Source organism: Chelonia mydas, chromosome 4 (genome assembly GCF_015237465.2).
Source record: "Chelonia mydas isolate rCheMyd1 chromosome 4, rCheMyd1.pri.v2, whole genome shotgun sequence".
NCBI lineage: Eukaryota > Metazoa > Chordata > Testudines > Cheloniidae > Chelonia > Chelonia mydas.
Genome location: NC_057852.1, coordinates 97903232 through 97922505, shown reverse-complemented (window position 1 = coordinate 97922505; position 19274 = coordinate 97903232). Strand labels below are relative to the sequence as shown.

At 46.2% G+C, this 19274-nt stretch overlaps 1 protein-coding gene and 1 long non-coding RNA gene across 7 annotated transcripts in view; one reads left to right on the top strand and one right to left on the bottom strand.

The window, feature by feature from the left end:
• Positions 1-5360: 5360 nt before the first annotated feature.
• On the bottom strand, positions 5361-10024 carry LOC119566134. 3 transcript variants are annotated; one of them, XR_005225204.2, is made up of 3 exons: positions 9486-10024; positions 7010-7120; positions 5361-6888 (listed from the first exon to the last, which is right to left on the bottom strand). It is a non-coding gene; the product is annotated as an uncharacterized LOC119566134 (long non-coding RNA). The 3 variants fall into 3 exon arrangements; XR_006290143.1 differs by having other exon boundaries at positions 9806-10024; XR_006290144.1 differs by lacking the exon at positions 9486-10024 and adding an exon at positions 7317-7429.
• WDR19 (WD repeat domain 19) overlaps positions 9807-19274 on the top strand; it is a 126316-nt gene continuing 116848 nt past the window's right edge. For 2 of the 4 annotated variants that reach the window (XM_037897930.2, XM_043544506.1), the window contains exons 1-2: positions 9851-10052; positions 17232-17323. In XM_037897930.2, the coding sequence (XP_037753858.1) occupies positions 10047-10052; positions 17232-17323 (98 nt within the window). In that variant the 5' untranslated portion in view covers positions 9851-10046. Of the gene's footprint in view, positions 10053-14737; positions 15185-17231; positions 17324-19274 lie in introns of those variants that run through there. The other 2 variants (XM_037897929.2, XM_043544507.1) reach the window with 2 other exon arrangements.

The window sequence follows — 19274 nt, the reverse complement described above, 5'->3', positions numbered from 1 at the left end:
TGTTTGATTCATTAATTTATCTTTCAGTGTACGCTGGTGATCATTGTTTAGTATAAATTGAATAGTGTTAAAATCTTTTAAAGTACAATTTCCATTTGGTGGTTTAGTGCCTTATTTTTGTACAATCTGTAATACAAACATTTTATGCTTGGATTGGCACATTTAAAACTGATTTATTTCAGCTGCTTTACATTTTTTTTTTTAAACTCATAATGTTGACTTCTGTTTTTACAAAAACATCTCCTCTATCTCTAGCAAACATTTATAGTTGTTCTTCATTGTAATATCTCATCACCATAAACGAAACTCTTAGGCATTCCAAGAGGACCATACTCTTCATACCTCCATCTTTTGCACACCATCTTTTTAAATGGGACTATCCTGTTAGCCACTTGAGTTTGTCTTTCATCAGAGATTTTGAAATGACAAACTTAAGGACTACATTCCTCTTTTTCACAATACAGATATAGCATAGACAGCAACCAAGCAAGTATCTTCACTACCTTGTCAATGCCTATGTGCAAAAATTTTTTGTTGGAGGAACCACCTCTAGGGATGACAGGATAGTCTACTTTCCATGTCCATTCGATCTTTGGTGTCTTTGAGACACTAGACAAAGAGGCTAACTACAGCCAGTTGACACATCTGCTTGCGTTAGCCTATATCAATTAACAGACTAAAATTAAATTAAGGAAACCACTAACCACATATACTCTTCCCTTATTCTGTATGGGCAAATTACTCCGTAATTGACTGCTCTGAAGTTTCTTGCACCTTTCCCTGAATCATCAGGTACCAGCTGTCATCAAGGATCAGGGAGACTGAGCCTGACAGATCAGTAGGTCAGTTCCTATGTTCTTATTTAACACTATATCTATGGAACTCATCAACTGAGGGTAAGGGCCCAGGCATGGGCATGTGCTTCCTGGAGATGAATGCATGGCTTCAGAGATGGTGTTGACAGGAGGGCTTTCGTTTCCTCAACCATAGAATGGTGTTCCAGGAAGGAGGACTGCTGGGAAGAGATGATGTCCACCTAACCGAGAAGGGGAGAGCATCTTTGTGTACCAACTCACCAACCTAGTGAGCAGAGCTTTAAACTAGGTTCAAAGGGAGCAGGTGACAAAAGTCCACAGGTAGGTATAAAAAAAATGACCTTAACCGAAAGCTATATGGGGTGGGGGATGGAAAAGTACAACAGGGTCATAGGAGCAACAAATAAGAGATAACAATGTAGTAATCTGCTCAACATCTTAGATGTGTATTCACAAATGCAAGGAGTATGGGGAATAAGCAGGAAGAACTGGAAGTATTAGTCCATAAACTAAATTGTGACTCAGCAGGCATCAAAGAGACTTGGTGGGATAAAACTCATGACCGGAAAATTGGTAGGGGGTATAGCTTGTTCAGGAAGGACAGGCAGAGGAAAAAGAGAGGCGGTATTGTATTATAAATCAAGAATATATACACTTGGTCTGAGGTCCAAAAGACCAGCTGAAAGTCGAGATATGTTGAAAGTTGGAGATAAAAGGGGAAAAACAAGGGGTCTACTGTAGACCACCATATCAGGAAGAAGAGGTGATAAGATATTTCAAGAACAAATAGATACCCAAAACATAAGACCTAATAGTCATGAGGGACTTTACTACCCAGACAATGGATACAATGTCCAATAAGTTATTGGAATGTATTGGGGACCACTACCTGTTTCAGAAAGGAGGCAGTAACCAGGGGGACACACATTTTAGACTTGATTCTAATTAACAGGGAGGAATTGGTTGCAAATCTGAAGTTGGAAGGCAATTTGAAAGTGATCATGAAATGATAGGTTTCAGAGTAACAGCCGTGTTAGTCTGTATTCGCAAAAAGAAAAGGAGGACTTGTGGCACCTTAGAGACTAACCAATTTATTTGAGCATGAGCTTCCGTGAGCTACAGCTCACTTCATCGGATGCATGCATGAAATGATAGACTTCATGATTCTAAGAAAAGGAAGGAGTGAGAAAATCAGAATAAGGTCAGTGGATGTCAAAAAAGCAGACTTTAACAAACTCAGAACTGGTAAGTAAGGTCCTGTAGATGTAAGAGAGAAAGCAGTTCAGTAGAGCTGGCAGTTTCTCAAGGAGACAATATTGAAGGCACAACAGCAAACTATTGTGATTGTGGAGGATATAGGAAGACTAGTAAGAGGTCAGTATGGCTGCATCAGGAGTTCTTTAGGGAAGAAATCCTACAAACAGTGCAAACATGGACAAATTGCTAAGGATGAATACAAAAGAATAGTACAAACAAGGGGACAAAATCAGAAAGCTATGGCACAAAATGAGTTACATCTAGCAAGGGATATTAAAGGCAATAAGAGGTTCTATAAATACATAAGGAGCAAGAGAAAGACAAAGGAAAACATAGAGGACCTATTTAAAGTGATGGAGAGGTAATATTGGATGACATAAAGAAGGCTGAGGTGTTTAATGCCTATTTGGTTTATCTTCACTAAAAAAATTGTGATCAGACACTTAACACACTATTAACAAAAACGGGGAAGAAACACAAGCCAAAATAGGGAAAGAACATGTTTGATATTTACATAAGTTAGATGTGTTCAAGTTGGCAGGGCCTGATGAAATGTGCCATAGGGTACTTAAGGAAGTAACTGAAACAATCTCTGAAGTGTTAAGAAGTATCTTTGATTACTCAGGGAGGACTGGTGAGGGGTCAGAGGACTGGAGAAGGGCAAACATAGTATCTATCTTTAAAAAAAGAGAACAAAGAGGACCTGGGGAATTATAGATCTGTCAGCCTAACTTTGATATCTGAAAAGTTACTGGAACAAACTGTTAATCAGTTTGTAAGCACCTGGGGGATAATAGGGTTAAAAGTAATAGCCAACATGCATTTCTTATGAACATATCATGACAAACCATTTCCTCCTTTGACTACTAGCCTGGTGGATGGGGAGAAGCTGTAGACATGATGTATCTTGATTTTAATACAGATTTTGATACAATCTCACATCACATTCTCATAATGCAACTAGGGAAATGTGGACTAAATGAAATGGCTATAAAATGGTTGAAAGACCATACTCAGAATAGTTTTCAATGGTTTCCTATCAAACTCAGGGGAGGGAAAGGAGAGAGGGGATGTATGAAGTTGGGGTCCTGTAGGGGCCTGTCTTGTGTCTAGTACTAATCAATATTTTCATTAATGACTTGGATAATGGAGAGAGAGTATGCTTACAAAATGTGTGGATGATGACAAGATGGATGTTGTTGCAAGTACTTTGGAGGACAGGTTTAGAATTCAAAACAGCCTTCACAAATTGGAGAATTGGTCTGAAGTCAACAAGATGAAATTCAATAAAGACAAGTATACAACTACAAAATGTGGGATAATTAGCTAGGCAGTTGTACTGCTGGAAAGGATCTGGGGGTTCTAATGGATCACAAACTTGATATGAGCCAACAATGTGATGCAGTTGTTAAAAAGGCTAATATGCTAGGGTATATTAGCAGAAGTATCCTATGTAAGACATGGAGGGTAACTGTCACGCTCTAATCCGCACTGGTGAGGCCTCAGCTGGAGTACTAGCTGGGTTCTGGGTGCCACACTCTAAGAAAGATATGGACAAATTAGAGATAGTCCAGAGAAAAGCAACAAAAATGATAGATCATGTTTTCTAAACCTTTTATGAGGAAAGATTAAAAAAAAATTGAAATGTTTAGTCTTAAGACTGAGGGGGCACCTGAAAAGTGTTCAGATATGTTCAGGGCTGTTATAAAGAGGATGGTTATCAATTGTTCTCCATGTACACTCAGGTTATGCCTACATTATGAGCTAGGGTGTGATTCCCAGTTTGTGTACATACACTCCCACTGACTTCAGTAGGGCCAAGACTTCACTCTTAAGGATTGTGTACATGATGGAGTAATATGTGCACTATGGCAGTGGTTTTCAAACTTTTTTGGGGGGACCCAATTGAAGAAAATTGTTGATGCCAGTGACCCAACGGAGCTGGGGATGAGGGGTTTGGAGGGGCTTAGGGGTGGGGCAGAGGCGGTGAGGGCTGCAGGGTGGGGCCAGGAATGAGGGGTTCAGGGTGTGGGAGGGGGTCTGAGCTGGGGGTGCAGGTATGAGGGGTTTGGGGTACAGGAGGGCTCTGGGTTTGGGGGGGCCTCAGGGCTGGGGCAGAGGGTTGGGGTGCAGGAGGGGGTCAGGGCTCTGGGCTGGGGGTGATGGGTTTGGGGTGCAGGAAGGGGTTCTGGGTTTGTGGGGGCTCAGGGCTGGGGCAGGTGATTGGGGCATGGGGTTAGGGCATGTTTACCACCGGCAGCTCCCGATCAGCGGCACAGCTGGGGTGCAGAGGCAGACTTCCTGCCTGTCCTGGCACCGTGGACTGCACTGCGCCCCGGAAGTGGCCAGCAGCAGGTCCAGCTCCTAGGCAGAGATGTGCAAGCAGCTCCATGTGGCTCTCACCCGCAGGCACAATCTCCCCCCCCCACCCCCCGGCTTGGTGTGGAGCCAGTGCTTGGGGCAGGGGCAGCGCGCAGAACCCCGTGGCCCCTCTGCCTAGAAGCCGGACCCACTGCTGGTCCTTTCCAGGGTGCAGCGCAGTGTCGGAAAAGGTAGTTACTAACCTGTCTTAGCTGGGCAGCACCACTGATGGGACTTTTAATGTCCCAGTTGGCAGTGCTGACCAGAGCCGCTAGGGTCCGTGGGTGCTGAGCAAGGTGACCCAGTGCCTTACATGCTGTGATCCAGTACTGGGTCGTGACCCAAACTTTGGGTATGATTTCTGAAGCGCACTACGGAACATTAGGAGCATGCCAGCAGGAACTACATAGTCCAATTAAAATGCAACACACTAGTGTGTTTTAGAAATCACAACCCCACAGTCTACATTACCCTGCCGTGTAGATAAGCCTCAGCGTGATATTATGTAACATATCATGTTAAAGCCCCCATAACTTTAAAATAGTTGTGTGATTGTCTTCAATTTAACAACAACAACAAAAATCCTGAAAGGAATCACAAAAATACTTTTCCCTTTTTAAAGAGAGGGAATATAAGACTTATAATGGAACTCTTGTCCCTGTAGTCCAGGATAATTTAGGTTTGGTAACCTGTAGTTAAATATCTGATGTGTAAAATTCTTAAATTAAATGGAGTTCCCCAGAAAGATGAAATGGTTCTCCAAGTATTGATAAGGTCTGTTTTCTCCTTTTATTTTATCTTACCTTCACTCTAATTACTTTGTTTCTAAGAATAAAAAATAAAAGTCAGAGCCTGGAAAGAATCATTGATCCACCCAATTTGTCTTCCTTTATGCTTACATATTTTAATTGTCTTTATCTCCCCTTTATTCATTATAAAAAACATAATGTTGGAACAGTCTATAATGGGTATGAAGAATTTCCTGATCCTGAAGTTTAGAAGCTTTCATTGTTAGTGTTCTTTTGAATGAAATTAGCACCCAACAATCAACTTGACTCAGTTCACTCACAAGTAACATTATACCATTCAGACACAAAAAAGGCAGACTTGTAATGCCAATTCTTTCACAGAATATTGTAAGCCTAACTGAAAATTATAATCCTTACATTTGACTGTATATTCCTTTTTATTACATTTAAAAAAAAAACATTTACTGAAATTGAACATCTGCTTGAGTGAAGGAAGGCAACAACAAAAAGATGCCATACAGTTTCATTTGTTTACATTATAAAAAAGCCTAATTCTGTGCACTTTTAAGCAAGCCTATTTTTATCCAATAAGTCCTCCAGCAGAGAGAATTATTCTTCCCTGCTATGTAAGTAAACACGGTTCAACCCAGTATCTTTTGTTGAACTATAGCATATCTTTTACAGGGATATCCAATCACGATAATGAATTTAGCACTTCCTTTTGTAAGCTGTTCCATTTATTAAGAAGTTTTTATATTTTAATTTAAACTTCACACCACTGGGTCTTGGGTCACATACACAAATAATACTACCTCCTTACTCCTGCTCAGCATTCTCCCATTTATACATCCAAGAATGATGGTTTGTTTTGTCCCAGTATCACAATGGGACATCACATTCTATTATTTACCTATCCTGGCCCCAAAATCCTTTTCAGAGTTGCTGCTTTTCAGGGTACAGTCCCTGATCTTGGAACTGACCAACTTCTTTGTTCCTAAATGTATGATTGTGGGGATGTAGTTCTGCTTTGACAATAGGTAAGGGTTGTATGCCTTCAGATGCTGTGATTAGCCAAGGCAGTGATCTACCCTCCGGAAAGGTAAAATAGCTGATGTTCTGGAGAGTCTATCAAGGCCACTGATGATGGGCCAGTAGGGTTGTGTTTTTTCTTTGTGTGTGGGCAATCAGTCTCCTCCCAGTATCCTTTAGACAACACCCAGCATGACATTCCTTCAACTGCAAGACAATTACACATCTTTCAGCTTGCATTATTATGTGAAAGCTATAGTGCACTTAAGATGACTACTAATAAAAAGCAAAGCCTCTATACCCATCCATTAGTCTAGTGCTAGCATTGTGCACTACCCTCCTGAAAAGTTAGATTGGAATTAAAGTTTGGCCCTTTATTTACTAAGCATGCTCTGAAAACAGTATGCTCAACATTTATCTGCCTAATACAGGTGCAGCATTAAAATGCTTAGAGGAGAATCATGTCCAGTATTTTACAGATAAAAGAATGATTACCAAGGCACAATATCTTGAGGATTAATGCAACTAATGTGGGTCAACATCTGTGTGAGTTATGAATGCTCAGAAGAACTCAGTCATCTCCAGCTATTGCTTTTCTCCATTCTGTGTCCTTCTTTCTAGAGCTGCTGAATTTCAGGTCAAGTGTAGATAGCTTTGGAACAGCAATGATTTCAAACCTGTTAGGACCAGATTCACAAGTCAGATTTAGCCCTTGTGCTGCTTAGGCAATACAAATGGGCAGAATTTTAGCAGCAAGTGGCCCATAAGAAATTCCCTTTCTATAGGGGAAGTACTCACTGGTGTGAAGCTGGAGCTGGCCAGTTGCCTTCCCCATTAATGCTCCAGCACAGGTGGATGGAGGGGAGCGTTGTCTATCTCTGCTATGCCTACCCTTTATTGATGTGAGCTCTGGATCCAAAAAAAAAAAAAAGGGAGATGTGGAGGAGGGTAATCATGGGGGAATTCTACACTACTGCACATGCACAGAAGTTATGTCCCCTGCAGATTTCTTTGTTTCCCTGCAGAAAAATGACTTTTGACAGGGAAGCAAAGGGAAGCCACAAAAGCAGTCATGCGACCCTCCCCAGCAGTATATTTTGCATACCCAAGGCAGCTAGCAGAGTGGTAAATCACTGTGGGGTGGGAGTGGGGACGACGCAGCTGGTGGCTCCTACCCTGTGCTGGGCTCAGCTGCTAGTCCTGGAGGATTAGACTTCCTCTTCACCTGCACAGCATCCAGGGCTGGGTCAGATCCACCCCCAGATTTCTCCTCCAGCTGTAGGAAGCTCTGCAAACTCTTCCCTCCCCCCCCGCCAGTACTTTCAGTGCCCATCACTCCTCAGGGGGAGGGATCACTATACATGGAGCTGCTCCCTCTTCCGTCCAACTCCTGTGCATCCAGACCCCCTCAGACCCAGACCCTTCCACTGAGCCTCACTCCCCCACACCCAGAACCCCCTGACACCCCACTCCCCCTGCACCTGGACCATCCCGATGAGCCACACACACAGATCCCCACTCTACTGAGCCCCAACCAGCTGCACTTGGATCCCAACCCCACTGAACCCCACTCCCCAAGCCTCTGGAACCCCCCACACTCAGACCCCCTCTGCTGAGTACCAGCTACCTTCACTGGAGCATCCTGCAGATTCCCATTACTGTTGCACCCAGAACCCCACAACAAACCCCTGTGCATCCAGATCCCTGCTGCACCCAGATCCCCCACTGAGCGGCCCGCACCCAGATTGCCCCACACAGAACCCTCTCAACCCACATCTGGATCCCCTGACACTAAGCCCCTCCACATGTGGATCCTTCTGGGCTGAGCCTGCCTGCCCACACCTGGGGCAGGCCCAGGCCTTGTGCTATATCAGGGTTGGGTGCAGCCTCACCACTGAGTCCGGACGGTGATCACCCACCTCTATGCAGCCAATGGCCTATGCTCCCCAATGCCGTGCTGGACCCTCCACATTTATTTGACCAATAGAATTTGAAGAATTTTAAAATATGCACAGAACTTTTAATTTTTTTGGAATAGCATGCCATCAGGAGTAAGGAGGGATAAGGATCAGGGCTGCACAGAGGTTTTAAGGGGTCTAGGTCAAAATCTGAAACTAAGTCACCCCCACCCAACAATTTAACACCAAAGGAAAACTGGGGTAGGTGGAGTGAGAGTGAGCTTAGACTGCACTCAGCCCAAACCACAGACTTGACTCCTGCCCCAGGGCCATACCTGTAATTTGACTTCTATATTTGGGTAGGCAGCTCCACTCAGGCCAGTGGGGCTACATGGGGATCAAATTCTGCACCTGCCTGATGTTTGCAGCTGGGGAGACACCTCCCTCCCCCGCAAACTACACCCAAGCTGGGAGTGGACCTGGCTCCCCACTTGGGCTGTTGTGACTGGGCAAACAGAAAGGGGTGAGAGGATGCAGCACCACTCAGGTTTGGGGGGGCCTCTCTTGCCCTCCCTGGCCCAACAGGTGCCAAAGGTGGGTAAGTCACGCTCACCAGGAGCAAAAACAGAGAGCCCTAGAACCAGATTTTTTCATTCTCTGCTCTTGCTTCAACCTGAAGAAATTGTATAAGGCTATGTCTACACAGCTGTACCCTACACTTGTGCTGCTGTAAGGTCTCCCATGTAGCCACTCTTTGCCTGCAGGAGAGCATGGAGGTCTAACAGGTGGCTGGGCTGCTGTTGTCAACACAAAACATGCTTGGCTTTCAAGCAAACATGCCAAACCTGTGAAAAAAACACAGAAATTGGGCTTTTCTTTTTTTTTTTTTTTTTGGTTTAATTGGCTTGTGAGTTGCTTGTTGGCTAGTTTTTGGCTTGTAGCTTGTTTGGCATGTAGCTTGTTGCTTTTTTTTTCTTTTTTGGGATCATCTCCCAGCAAGGGGGAGCAAGCAGGGGTGAGACTCAGGGGTGCACAGCAAGCCCACCACAGTCCCAGACTGCACAGCAGGGGAGGGCGGGGAATCTAGTCACATAGAGTGTTGGGGTTCTTATGGATTGGCTTCTTTTGAAACGGGATTATCTTGATTTTTGGTTTATCGTGAAAGTAGGGTGTTTATTTACTACATGAGAGTTGGCAACTGTGCTTTCAAGCAAGCGCAGTCACACCCAGGAGCCAGTAGACAGCAAGAGCAGCAACCCTAGACCTTGTGCTGCCTGTAACCCTTGTCTCCCATCGGCCACCCCCCTTGCGATCTGTCTGGTTTACACTGTAAGCGCCTCAGGGCCGTGACTTGCCAACGGCATTTGTAACGTCACCTGGGCCTGCAGGAACAAACGCTGGGGGAATGGCGGCGGGGAGCCCAGCGGGGCAGAGCATCCACCCCACGCTGCTGAGGCCACTGGAGTGCGGGGTGGCCCCGTTACCCGCGATGCCCCTGCGGCTCCAGGAACGCGTGACTGAGGTCGGGGGGGGCCCCCAAGCCCGACTCGGCCGCTCCCCCCGACACCCAGGGAGAAGCTCCCGGAACGCGGCCCGGACAAGCCGCCGGTGCAGGAGGGCACGGCCAGGGGCTCAGTCCTGAATCCGGCCGCTCCCTCGTCTCCCCGCCTCCCCCGCCCGCCAGCGGCGCGCTCACTTTGGGGGCGGGGCTGGCTCCGGAGGCCGCCGGCAGGTGCCGCGCTCAGATCGGATTGGGGCTGAGCCCCGCCTCCTCACGATGATTGGTCGTGGCGCCAGAGGCTCTTCCCTTGACCCCCGCCCCCAGATCTCCTGGGTGACCGGGACGCTGTTAGCGGCAGGGGCCGCGCTCCCCCTTGCCCTCGGAGCGGCAGCGCATGCGCACATGAAATATTGACTCGGGAGCCCCGGGAGAGAAGATGAAGGTAAAGTTCAAAAATGCCGTTATTGGGGCGGGCATGGGGCTCACCGGGGACTGCCCCCCCAGCTGCCTGAGCTCCTCTGGCGTGGGGGCAGTAGGCAGTTGTGGAGGCTGAGGGGCCTTGTGATTCGGCAGCCCGGCCCGGGGCCTGCAGCGCTTCGGCGCCCTACCCTGGCGGGGGCTGCCGCCCGTGGGAGGCAGGGCTGGGGGCGTGGAGTGGGGTGACCCGGGGCGGCGGCCTCGGGGACACGCTGACGTGCCCTGCCCTGGAGGGCAGCGGCCACCCGAGGGGCGGGGGCTGCTTTAGAGCAGTGGGGGAGGGAGAGAAGCTGGGCGGGGTGAGGGCAAGGGGGCGGATGGGGGCTCGCTGCTGCAGGGGGCAGCAGGGAATGGCGGCGCGCTCTGCTGCGTGGGATGTTGGGGGAACGGCCTGGGAGCGCGAGAGGGGCGTTTCGGAGCCGGCCCCGTGCCTCTCCCACAGGAAGGGACGCTGCAGAGAAAGCTGCAAGAAACCCTGAAGTGGGCAATGGGGGAATAACCAGCCCGGGGGGGGGGAATCTTCTTCCTGAACCCCAACTGTACAGGTCTAGCCCAAAGGTGGGCAAACTTTTGGACCCAAGGGCCACTGCAGAAGTCAGGGAAAGTCACAGAATCCTTGAGTTCTGTGACCTTCCTGACAACCAGTAAGTAAGGCTGCGTGTCTATCTTATCTAGATACCTTAGGGCATGGCTACACTTGCAGATGTAGAGCGCTGTGAGTTAAACCCGCCTTCAGAGAGCGCAGTAGGGAAAGCGCTGCAGTCTGGCCACACTGACAGGAACAAGCGCACTGGCGTGGCTACATTTGCAGCACTTGCCGCGGCATTGGGAGTGGTGCATTACGGGCAGCTATCCCACAGAGCACCTCTTCCCATTCTGGTGCTGTGGTTTGTGGGAAGGGGGCGGGGGCATTCTGGCTCCTGTCCCAACGCCCGTGATGCATCAGTTTGCATCCCAGCAATCTCTGTGCTTCTGTTCACATTTGGCACCATCTTTCAACGGTTTTTGTGCTGCGCGCTCTGTCTTCCCTTTCGGTCTGCGGGAATGGAGCCCGAACTGCTGAGGAGTATGCTGACGAGTCTTGCCAGCACATCACGTTTGGCAGTCGAGTTATTCCTTATGATCCAAAGTGACAGTGAGGGCTCCAATGATGATATCGGCTCTAGTAACGCATACGACACAAATTTGCTTGCGGCATTCACGGACATGCTCACCACGTGGAATGCTGCTTTTGGGCTCGGGAAACAAGCACTGGTTGGTGGGATCACATCGTCATGCAAGTCTGGGATGACGGGCAATGGCTGCAGAACTTTCAGATGAGAAAAGCCACTTTGATGGGACTGTGTGAGGAGCTCGCCCACACCCTGCGGCGCAAGGACATGAGATTGAGAGCCCTGACGATGGAGAAGCGGGTGGCTATTGCAGTTTGGAAGCTGGCAACTCCAAACAGCTACCGATCGGTTGCTAACCAGTTTTGAGTGGAGAAGTCGACTGTTGGAATCGTGTTGATACAAGTTTGCAGGGCCATTAATCTCATCCTGCTCAGAAGAACCGCATCTGGGTAACGTGCATGACATTGTGGATGGCTTTGCACAAATGGGTTTCCCTAACTGCAATAGATGGCACATACATTCCAATTCTGGCACCAGCCCACCTAGCCTCCAAGTATGTTAATCGGAAGGGGTATTTCTCTATGGTTCTCCAGGCGCTTCTGGATCACGTGGGTGTTTCATTGACGTTAACGCAGGCTGGCCCGGAAAGTTGCATAACGCATGCATCTTTCTGAACACTGGCCTGTTCAGGAAGCTGCAAGCCGGGACTTTTTTCCCAGACCAGAAGATCACCGTAGGGAAAGTCGATATGACAATTGTGATCCTTGGAGACCCCGCTTACCTTTAGAGCCATGGCTCATGAATCCCTACACAGGGAGCCTTGACAGCAGCAAGGAGCGGTTCAACAACAGGCTGAGCAGGTGCAGAATGACTGTGGAGTGTGCTTTTGGCTGTTTAAAGGGCCGCTGGCACTCTCAGTATGGGAAGCTGGACCTGGCCAATGACAGCATTCCTGCGGTTATATCCGTGTGCTTGTACCCTCCATAACATTTGTGAAGGGAAGGGTGAATGATTCACTCAGGCATGGAACTTAGAGGTTCAACATCTGGAGGCTGAATTTGAACAGCCAGAGAGCAGGGTTATTAGAGGGGCCCAGTGTGGGGCTGCAAGGATTAGGGATGCCTTGAGGGAGCAATTTGAGGCTGAAAGCCACCAATAATGTCTGGTGCCCTGCACAGGAGTGAAGTGCAGTGGTTCCAATGTTAGTAGAAATCTGTGTTTGCTACACTGACTTGCAGTGCCTGTTTCTTTCCTGGGCTAAGGTATCTTTTACTTTATGCAATTATAAAGAATGTTTTCAAAGCCAAAAAATCCATTTATTGGAAAGAAACACAACTGCTTGGGAAACAAAGGGCAAGGGGGTGGGGTAGGGAATGGTACAATCACAGATTTGTGTATGTCCTGTTACCATACTCAGCCTTCCTGTCTGGAGTGCTATGCAATGAGTGCTGCACTTCAGGATGGCTATACTGCATGGTGATGGGGGTTGAGTGCAGTGGGTAAGGGTTCTAGTTTTCAGGGCTGGGTGGTAAAGCTACAGGTATTGGAGGCAGCTGGTAGCGGTAAGAATCCGGATGTTGGGGAAAGTGGGGAAATGCTGGAGGTAACATGGGGGCACAAGGAAAAGAGTTTTGGGACAAGGACTGCACGGGGGGTCGGGCACGGTAATGCTCCACCTGCATGGCTACGAGTGCCTGGATCGAGTCCACTTAGCGCTCCATTATGCTTATCAGCCAATCCTTGCTTTGCTGCCGGAGCACCGCGCTTTTGTACCAGTGCTCCTCATTCTGCTGGCGGATCCTCCTTTCAGTGTCCCGCCACTCCTGCACTTTTCAATTTTCATTACTTGAATGCTGCATTACTTCATGCAACATGTCTTCCTTGCTTCTACGTGGCCTCTTTCTGATTCTTTGGAGATAACACGGATGGCTGAGATCTCAAGGTTGCATCTGTAAAGGCAAAATGCAACACTTAACAGAGGCAGCATTGTTCACACCACACAGAGCAATGATTCCCCAGTCTTTAAGGGCAAGCACAGTCTACACAATAGCATCATTTTCCCACCCCAAAGCGAGCACACACAACCCACAGGAGCCCCAAAATGGTGAGTCAGCACAGGGTCAAGCGTGACTGATTGTTTCATGGCTGTACTGTCCTCTGCGTTTCTGTGCCTTGGGGAGAGCCAACAGCGGCAGGGGGGCCCCTATGCTGAACACTGTCCCCACATTTTCCACAGGAGTTCGTCCTGAAAGATATCTTGCTGCTGAGGATGACCTGGGAAGCAAGGGAGGGTCTTCTACTGCAATGCGGCTTCTGCCCTGGCCCATATATAGCTTGCCTGTGTGCAGCAATAGTCCTCCCGCCCCTCACGGCACAGTGGCGTGGAGAAGTTAGTCTTTCTGGGAGAAGGAATACAGTGGCTCTCCTGAGAAACCTGCGCAAGCGCATTGCCCAAGTTCTGGATGAGACCTTTGAAGAGATCACTGAGGCCGATTACCACGATGTGAGAGAGCACATCAATGCCCTATTCCGCATCTAGGCATGCATGCAGCCCATACCCTCCTCACCCCAAGAGCCCACACTGAATAACTTTCTTCCCAAAATAAAAACCGCTTACCGAGAACCGCCTCTGGTGTTTGTCCTTCCCCAAGCACCACAACTGGCTACCTTTCTCCTGGCTTGAGAACAGCTCCTGGCTGCATGCATCTAGGGATTCTGGTGTGTCTTCCTCTGCCTCAGCACCCTCACTCCTGCTTTGCTTCCATGTGGTAGTGTCCATGGTGGTACTCGGAGTGGAGATGGGGTCAGCCCCAAGTATCGCGTCCAGCTCTTTGTAGAAACAGCGGGTCACGGAGCGGTACCGGAGTGGCTGTTTGCCTCGTGGGCTTTGCAGTAGGCATTCTGCAGCTCCTTCACTTTAATCCTGCACTGCAGTGCATCCCGGTCATGGCCCCTTTCCATCATCTCCCTTGATATCTGCCCGAAGGAATCGTAATTCCTATGGCTGGAGCGAGGCTGGGACTGGACAGCTTCCTTCCCCCAAACACTGATGAGGTCCAGCACCTCGCCACTGCTCCATACTGGGGATTGCCTGGCACGTGGAGGCATGGTCACCTGGAAAGATTCACTGAGAGCACTCCACGGCTGGCTGAGCAAACAGGCAGGGGATTTTCAAAATTCCCAGAGAATTTAAAGGGCAGGTCTGACGGTTGGTCACCTGAGGGCAGGGCAGTAGAGTTCAAAGTGGTGACCAGAGTGGCTAGAACAGGCATTGTGGGACACTTCTGGAGGCCGATCAGAGAGCACTAACAGGCCAGGGCGTCCACACTGGTGCCGCAGTGCTCCAGCGGGGGCGCACAAAATGTTATTCCACTCGCTGAGGTGGAGTACCAGGAGCGGACCAGCCGCAGAGTCAGCTCTACGTGCCTTGCCAGTGTAGATGGGTATTGAGCTAGTGCGCCTGGGGCTCCCTTAATGCACTGTAACTCGCATGTGTAGCCAGCCCTTAGATACTTGGTCTACGATACTAGAGTATCTGAGCACCTCACAATCTGTACTGTATTTATTTTCTCAACAGCCCTGTGAAGTAGGTTATACTGTTTTCTTCATTTTACAGATGGAAAATTGAGGCACAGAGAGGCTAAGTGACTTGCCCAAGGTCACAGAGGAAGTCTGTGGTGGAGCAGGAAATTGAATCCAGGTTTCCAAGTCTTAGGCTAGTGCCTTAACCACTGGACCATCCTTCCTCTGATCAAACCTGTTCCATTTTTTTAAAGAATGAACTTCAAATGGGAAACTTCCACAGGCCACACATAGTGTTCAAAGCTCATGAGATCTTCTAAAATGAATAATTTCTTTGCTTTTCGATTTCTAAGTCTGTAGGGTGCACTTACTTCATAGTTTCAAGTTTCATAGCTTTTTCTTTCTTTCTTTGTTTCTTCCAAACATGAGGGCTACAAACCAGTGTGGATTGATGTAAATCAAGGTGATTTAAGCAGAAAGCCTCCATTTAAATCATAGATTTTAAACAACTTTCCCATTTGTACTTCAGTTATTTTCTAAAGAAAGGTACATTTTCCTTGGTTGATATAACCATTAAAAAATTTTGATTTACAACTAAATAGAGCCTTAAAAGTAAGTTTGGTACATCTGTTTGCTACTTAGGGGGGTATACTATAACGATACTATAAATTGTATAGCTTAATATTTTCAGATTCTTAATTGTACATTTTCAATATGTTAGAAAATGAAAGATATATTGTTTATTTACTAGGTAATTAACTTTTTGCTCTTGATTTTTGTCAAGCTGCATTAGGATGGTAACAAACTTAAACATAGCAAACAGCATATACAACATTTAAATTAAATGTTTTTGGATACATAAACTTTTCATCAACACATATTTCATATTTACAACTAAAAGTGATTTATTAAATAGAGGGATTAACTGTATTCAGTGATTTAAACTGATTATTTCAGGTCAGCCTGGGAAAATTTTCAAATATGCCTAAGTCTCTTGAAAATGAGACAGTCTCCTAAATTACTTATGCTGACCTATTGTGCCATATTTGTGAAGTGTGATCTCAAAAGTTAGATATTTCCCCCCAATTCTGTCTTTATATCAGTGATATTCAAACCTCAGTGGTTCAAGAGCCAACATTACTGTAAAGAGCCGCAGTGCTATGAATTCATTGTTTTATTTAATATATATTATTCTCTCAGAAAAATGATTGACTAAGTATTATTTTATCAACTTCACTTGGTTACTAACATGGTAGAAACATCCTGATTGTTTAATAACTTAGATTAATAATTAAATCACACAGTGTTTTAATATCGTGCTGCAAAGAGCTGCAGGAGACACATTAAAAAGCCCCTGCTTTTCTGTATAAAGAAGTCTTTAACTCGGGGTTTTTGACAGAGGCTCATTGATTCAGTAGTTATTTTTATTTAAATATTTTAAGAGATTACAATTATTTTAGCCTTTAATATATTTTTGTATTAAATTAAGATTTCATTATAAACAGGTTTTATTTATAAAAAGAAAAACTTATAATTTTTCTAATTTAAATAAAATTAAAAATCCAGTTTAAATAAAATTTCCAATTTAAATAAGAAAAGTCAATTTTTTAATTTTTTTTTGTGGAGAAAATCTTAGATTTTTATCCACCGTACTAGAAACTTACTTTTTTTTCAATGAAAGCTGAGCTTCTTATGCAGTCTCTTAAGTCTAGCACCTGTGACTTTAAGAAAATTACCAAATATTGTGAGACTTGTGATAGAATCACAAGATTTGGCAACACTATCAATATTGCTAAAGAATAAAGTTGTGCGGATTTATAAATAATCTTCAGATTTTAACACATGCAAGAGGTGAAAAGAAAAGCTAATTTTATTTTACAGTTCAGTTACTTGGTTTAGTTTCATACTTTTACTTTTCTTACCTAAGTAGCAACAATCAAAAGTGCTGTCTTTGCAAAAGTCTGAATTCTCTAATTTAAAATTTTTTAAAAATTGCTGATACAAATTAAAGTATATTTGTACTATTTTCATCTTAGGTTTTTAAGGTTGAACTTAAAAGGTTGAACACCAGCTCTGAAGTGTCTGTCATGAAAGTTCACTTTTCCATGTATAATGAAAGGCCTGCCAGAGAATTCTGTCCCTTTTATACATTGTCTATCCTGTAGCCTATCTTTCTTTATTTGTATTGAATGTTAGTTATATTTACTAATATGTACTAGGCAGGTTTAATGTTCTCCAGTGCTTACCATTTTTAAAAAGAAAAGGAGTACTTGTGGCACCTTAGAGACTAACCAATTTATTTGAGCATGAGCTTTCGTGAGCTACAGCTCACTTCATCGGATACATCCAATGAAGTGAGCTGTAGCTCACGAAAGCTCATGCTCAAATAAATTGGTTAGTCTCTAAGGTGCCACAAGTACTCCTTTTCTTTTTGCGAATACAGACTAACACGGCTGTTACTTTGAAACCTACCGTTTTTAAGTTAGTAATTCCCCTCTTTCTTCACTCAGCGAGTTTTTACTCTATTAGAAAAGGCTTTGCTTGGTTCCCCTGTGCAGTTCACCTGGCAGAAAACTTCAGGAAACTTCCTTGCTGTGACAGGGTAAGATAAGAAGTATTTACATATTATTAATATGTATGTAGAGGTGTAATTGAGTTATTTTCACCCTTTTGTTAATGTTGTATATTCACTGTCACAGTATATGTCACAGTTCCTGAGGTAACTTGCATCTCTGACCCCTTTTTGGCCTTCTTGAGGGCACCGCACTTACATCTCAGGCTTCTCAGCCGTTACCATTCTCGGGGTATAGTCCTGTGACTCCCCACCTCTAGACCGGGCAGTTAGGCTGCAATTCTTCCTGTAATTCACTGTGATTACTACAGTAGATCTGACTTCAGTTCAGCACCTATGGTCCAGTTTTCTCAAGGGCAATGACAGGATTTACTAGTGACCAACCAGGCAATGATAGGGTTAACCATTGACCAACAGCACTTTTATAGTTTTCATTTTTTTGTTTGTCAAGTTTTTTTGAAGTGAGTCAAACTAGTATAGGTAGACTTGGCAGAATTCAATTTTTTTTTTTTGTAATTTAGGCAACTAATATGTATTTTTGTTTTTAAGATTTTTGTTTGATTTTTAACTATTTTAATTTTTATAATTGCTGGAAATTGAGGGGGAGGGGAAGGTTGGGTTAGCATTAGGGTAGCACTAACTTGTGGGGCTCCAGGGGGTTCCCAGGACTGGCAACACGGCTGCAGTGCACCCTACACAGCTGAGGGACCCAAGACACCTAGGTAAAAGATGCCAGATATGCTGTCATCCTCAGTTGGTGGAGTAGAGACCTCTGGCAAAGACTCCAAGGAGAAGGATGAGCCCCTGGACACAGAGGGAGGCCACCCTGCTGCTGAACAAGTCCATCCCAGGGACTGGCTGCTCCTCCGTTTCTGGTGGGTGGGTGAGTGAGTGCAGCTCCTCTGTCGTGGCCCCAGAGGGTTCCCTGCATGGCTGCAGGGCCTGTGACACTTGATCCCTGCAGGTGCAAGGTGTGGGGAAGGTTGTGGTCCTGGCAGGGCAGAGCTATGAGGAAGAGGACAAGCCCCTAGCCTGAGGGGAGGCCACCCTACTGCTGAATGGCTCTTGCCTAGGGACAGAGCCCGCGCAGTACATCATCCTTGCAGTACTGGCTCGGGGTCTCTGCTCTGCCTCTCCAGGACCTCAGTCTTCTCCACACCTTGCACCAGCAGGAATCAAGTATGTCAGGCCCTGTGGTAGCATAGTGAGCCCTCTGCCACCACAATATCATGGCCTCACTCTTGTGACAGAAGGGCTGCCCAGGGCTTCCTATGCTGCTGCAGGGCCAGTGACATTGGATCCCTGTAGATGCAAGATGTGGGGAAGGTTGCAGTCCTGGTAGGGCATGTAGAGCAGAGCAGAGACCCTTTGCCTAAGACTGCGAGATGAGCCCCTGGCCACAGGGGAGGCCACCCCACTGCCGAATGGCTTCTGCCTGGGGATGGCTGCCACACTCCCAGCTGGTGAGTGAAGCTATGACAGTGGGGTTGCCTGCCCTGCCTGAGGACTGGTGACACCTGATCCCTGCAGACACAAGGTACGCGGGGGATTTTTTTTTTTTTTTGGTCGAATTTCAGTGTGTCAGCTGAAATTGATGTTTACTGTCCTCTATCAGATTAAATTGAATCCTGCCAAGGCGGTGTATATGCAGTTTCCTCCAGGGGCGGAGTCTCCTCCAGACTTGCTACCTGCCTAGGGATTTGCATTAATTACCACCCAGTGATTTAGTTCTTGTAGGAAACCCTGTAACTCTCCTGTGGAGCCAGAATGCAATCCTTAGCCCATAAACATACATATAAGACTTATAAAGCTGATACAATAACTTTTTATTATTCCAAGTGTCCATAATATCTTTTCTTGGATTACCTTCTGCTGATGAGAGAGGCAAGCTGTATATTTCCCATATCTAAAAAAGAGCTCTGTATAAGCTTGAAAGCTTACCTCTCTCACCAGCAGAAGTTGGTCCAATAAAAGATATTAC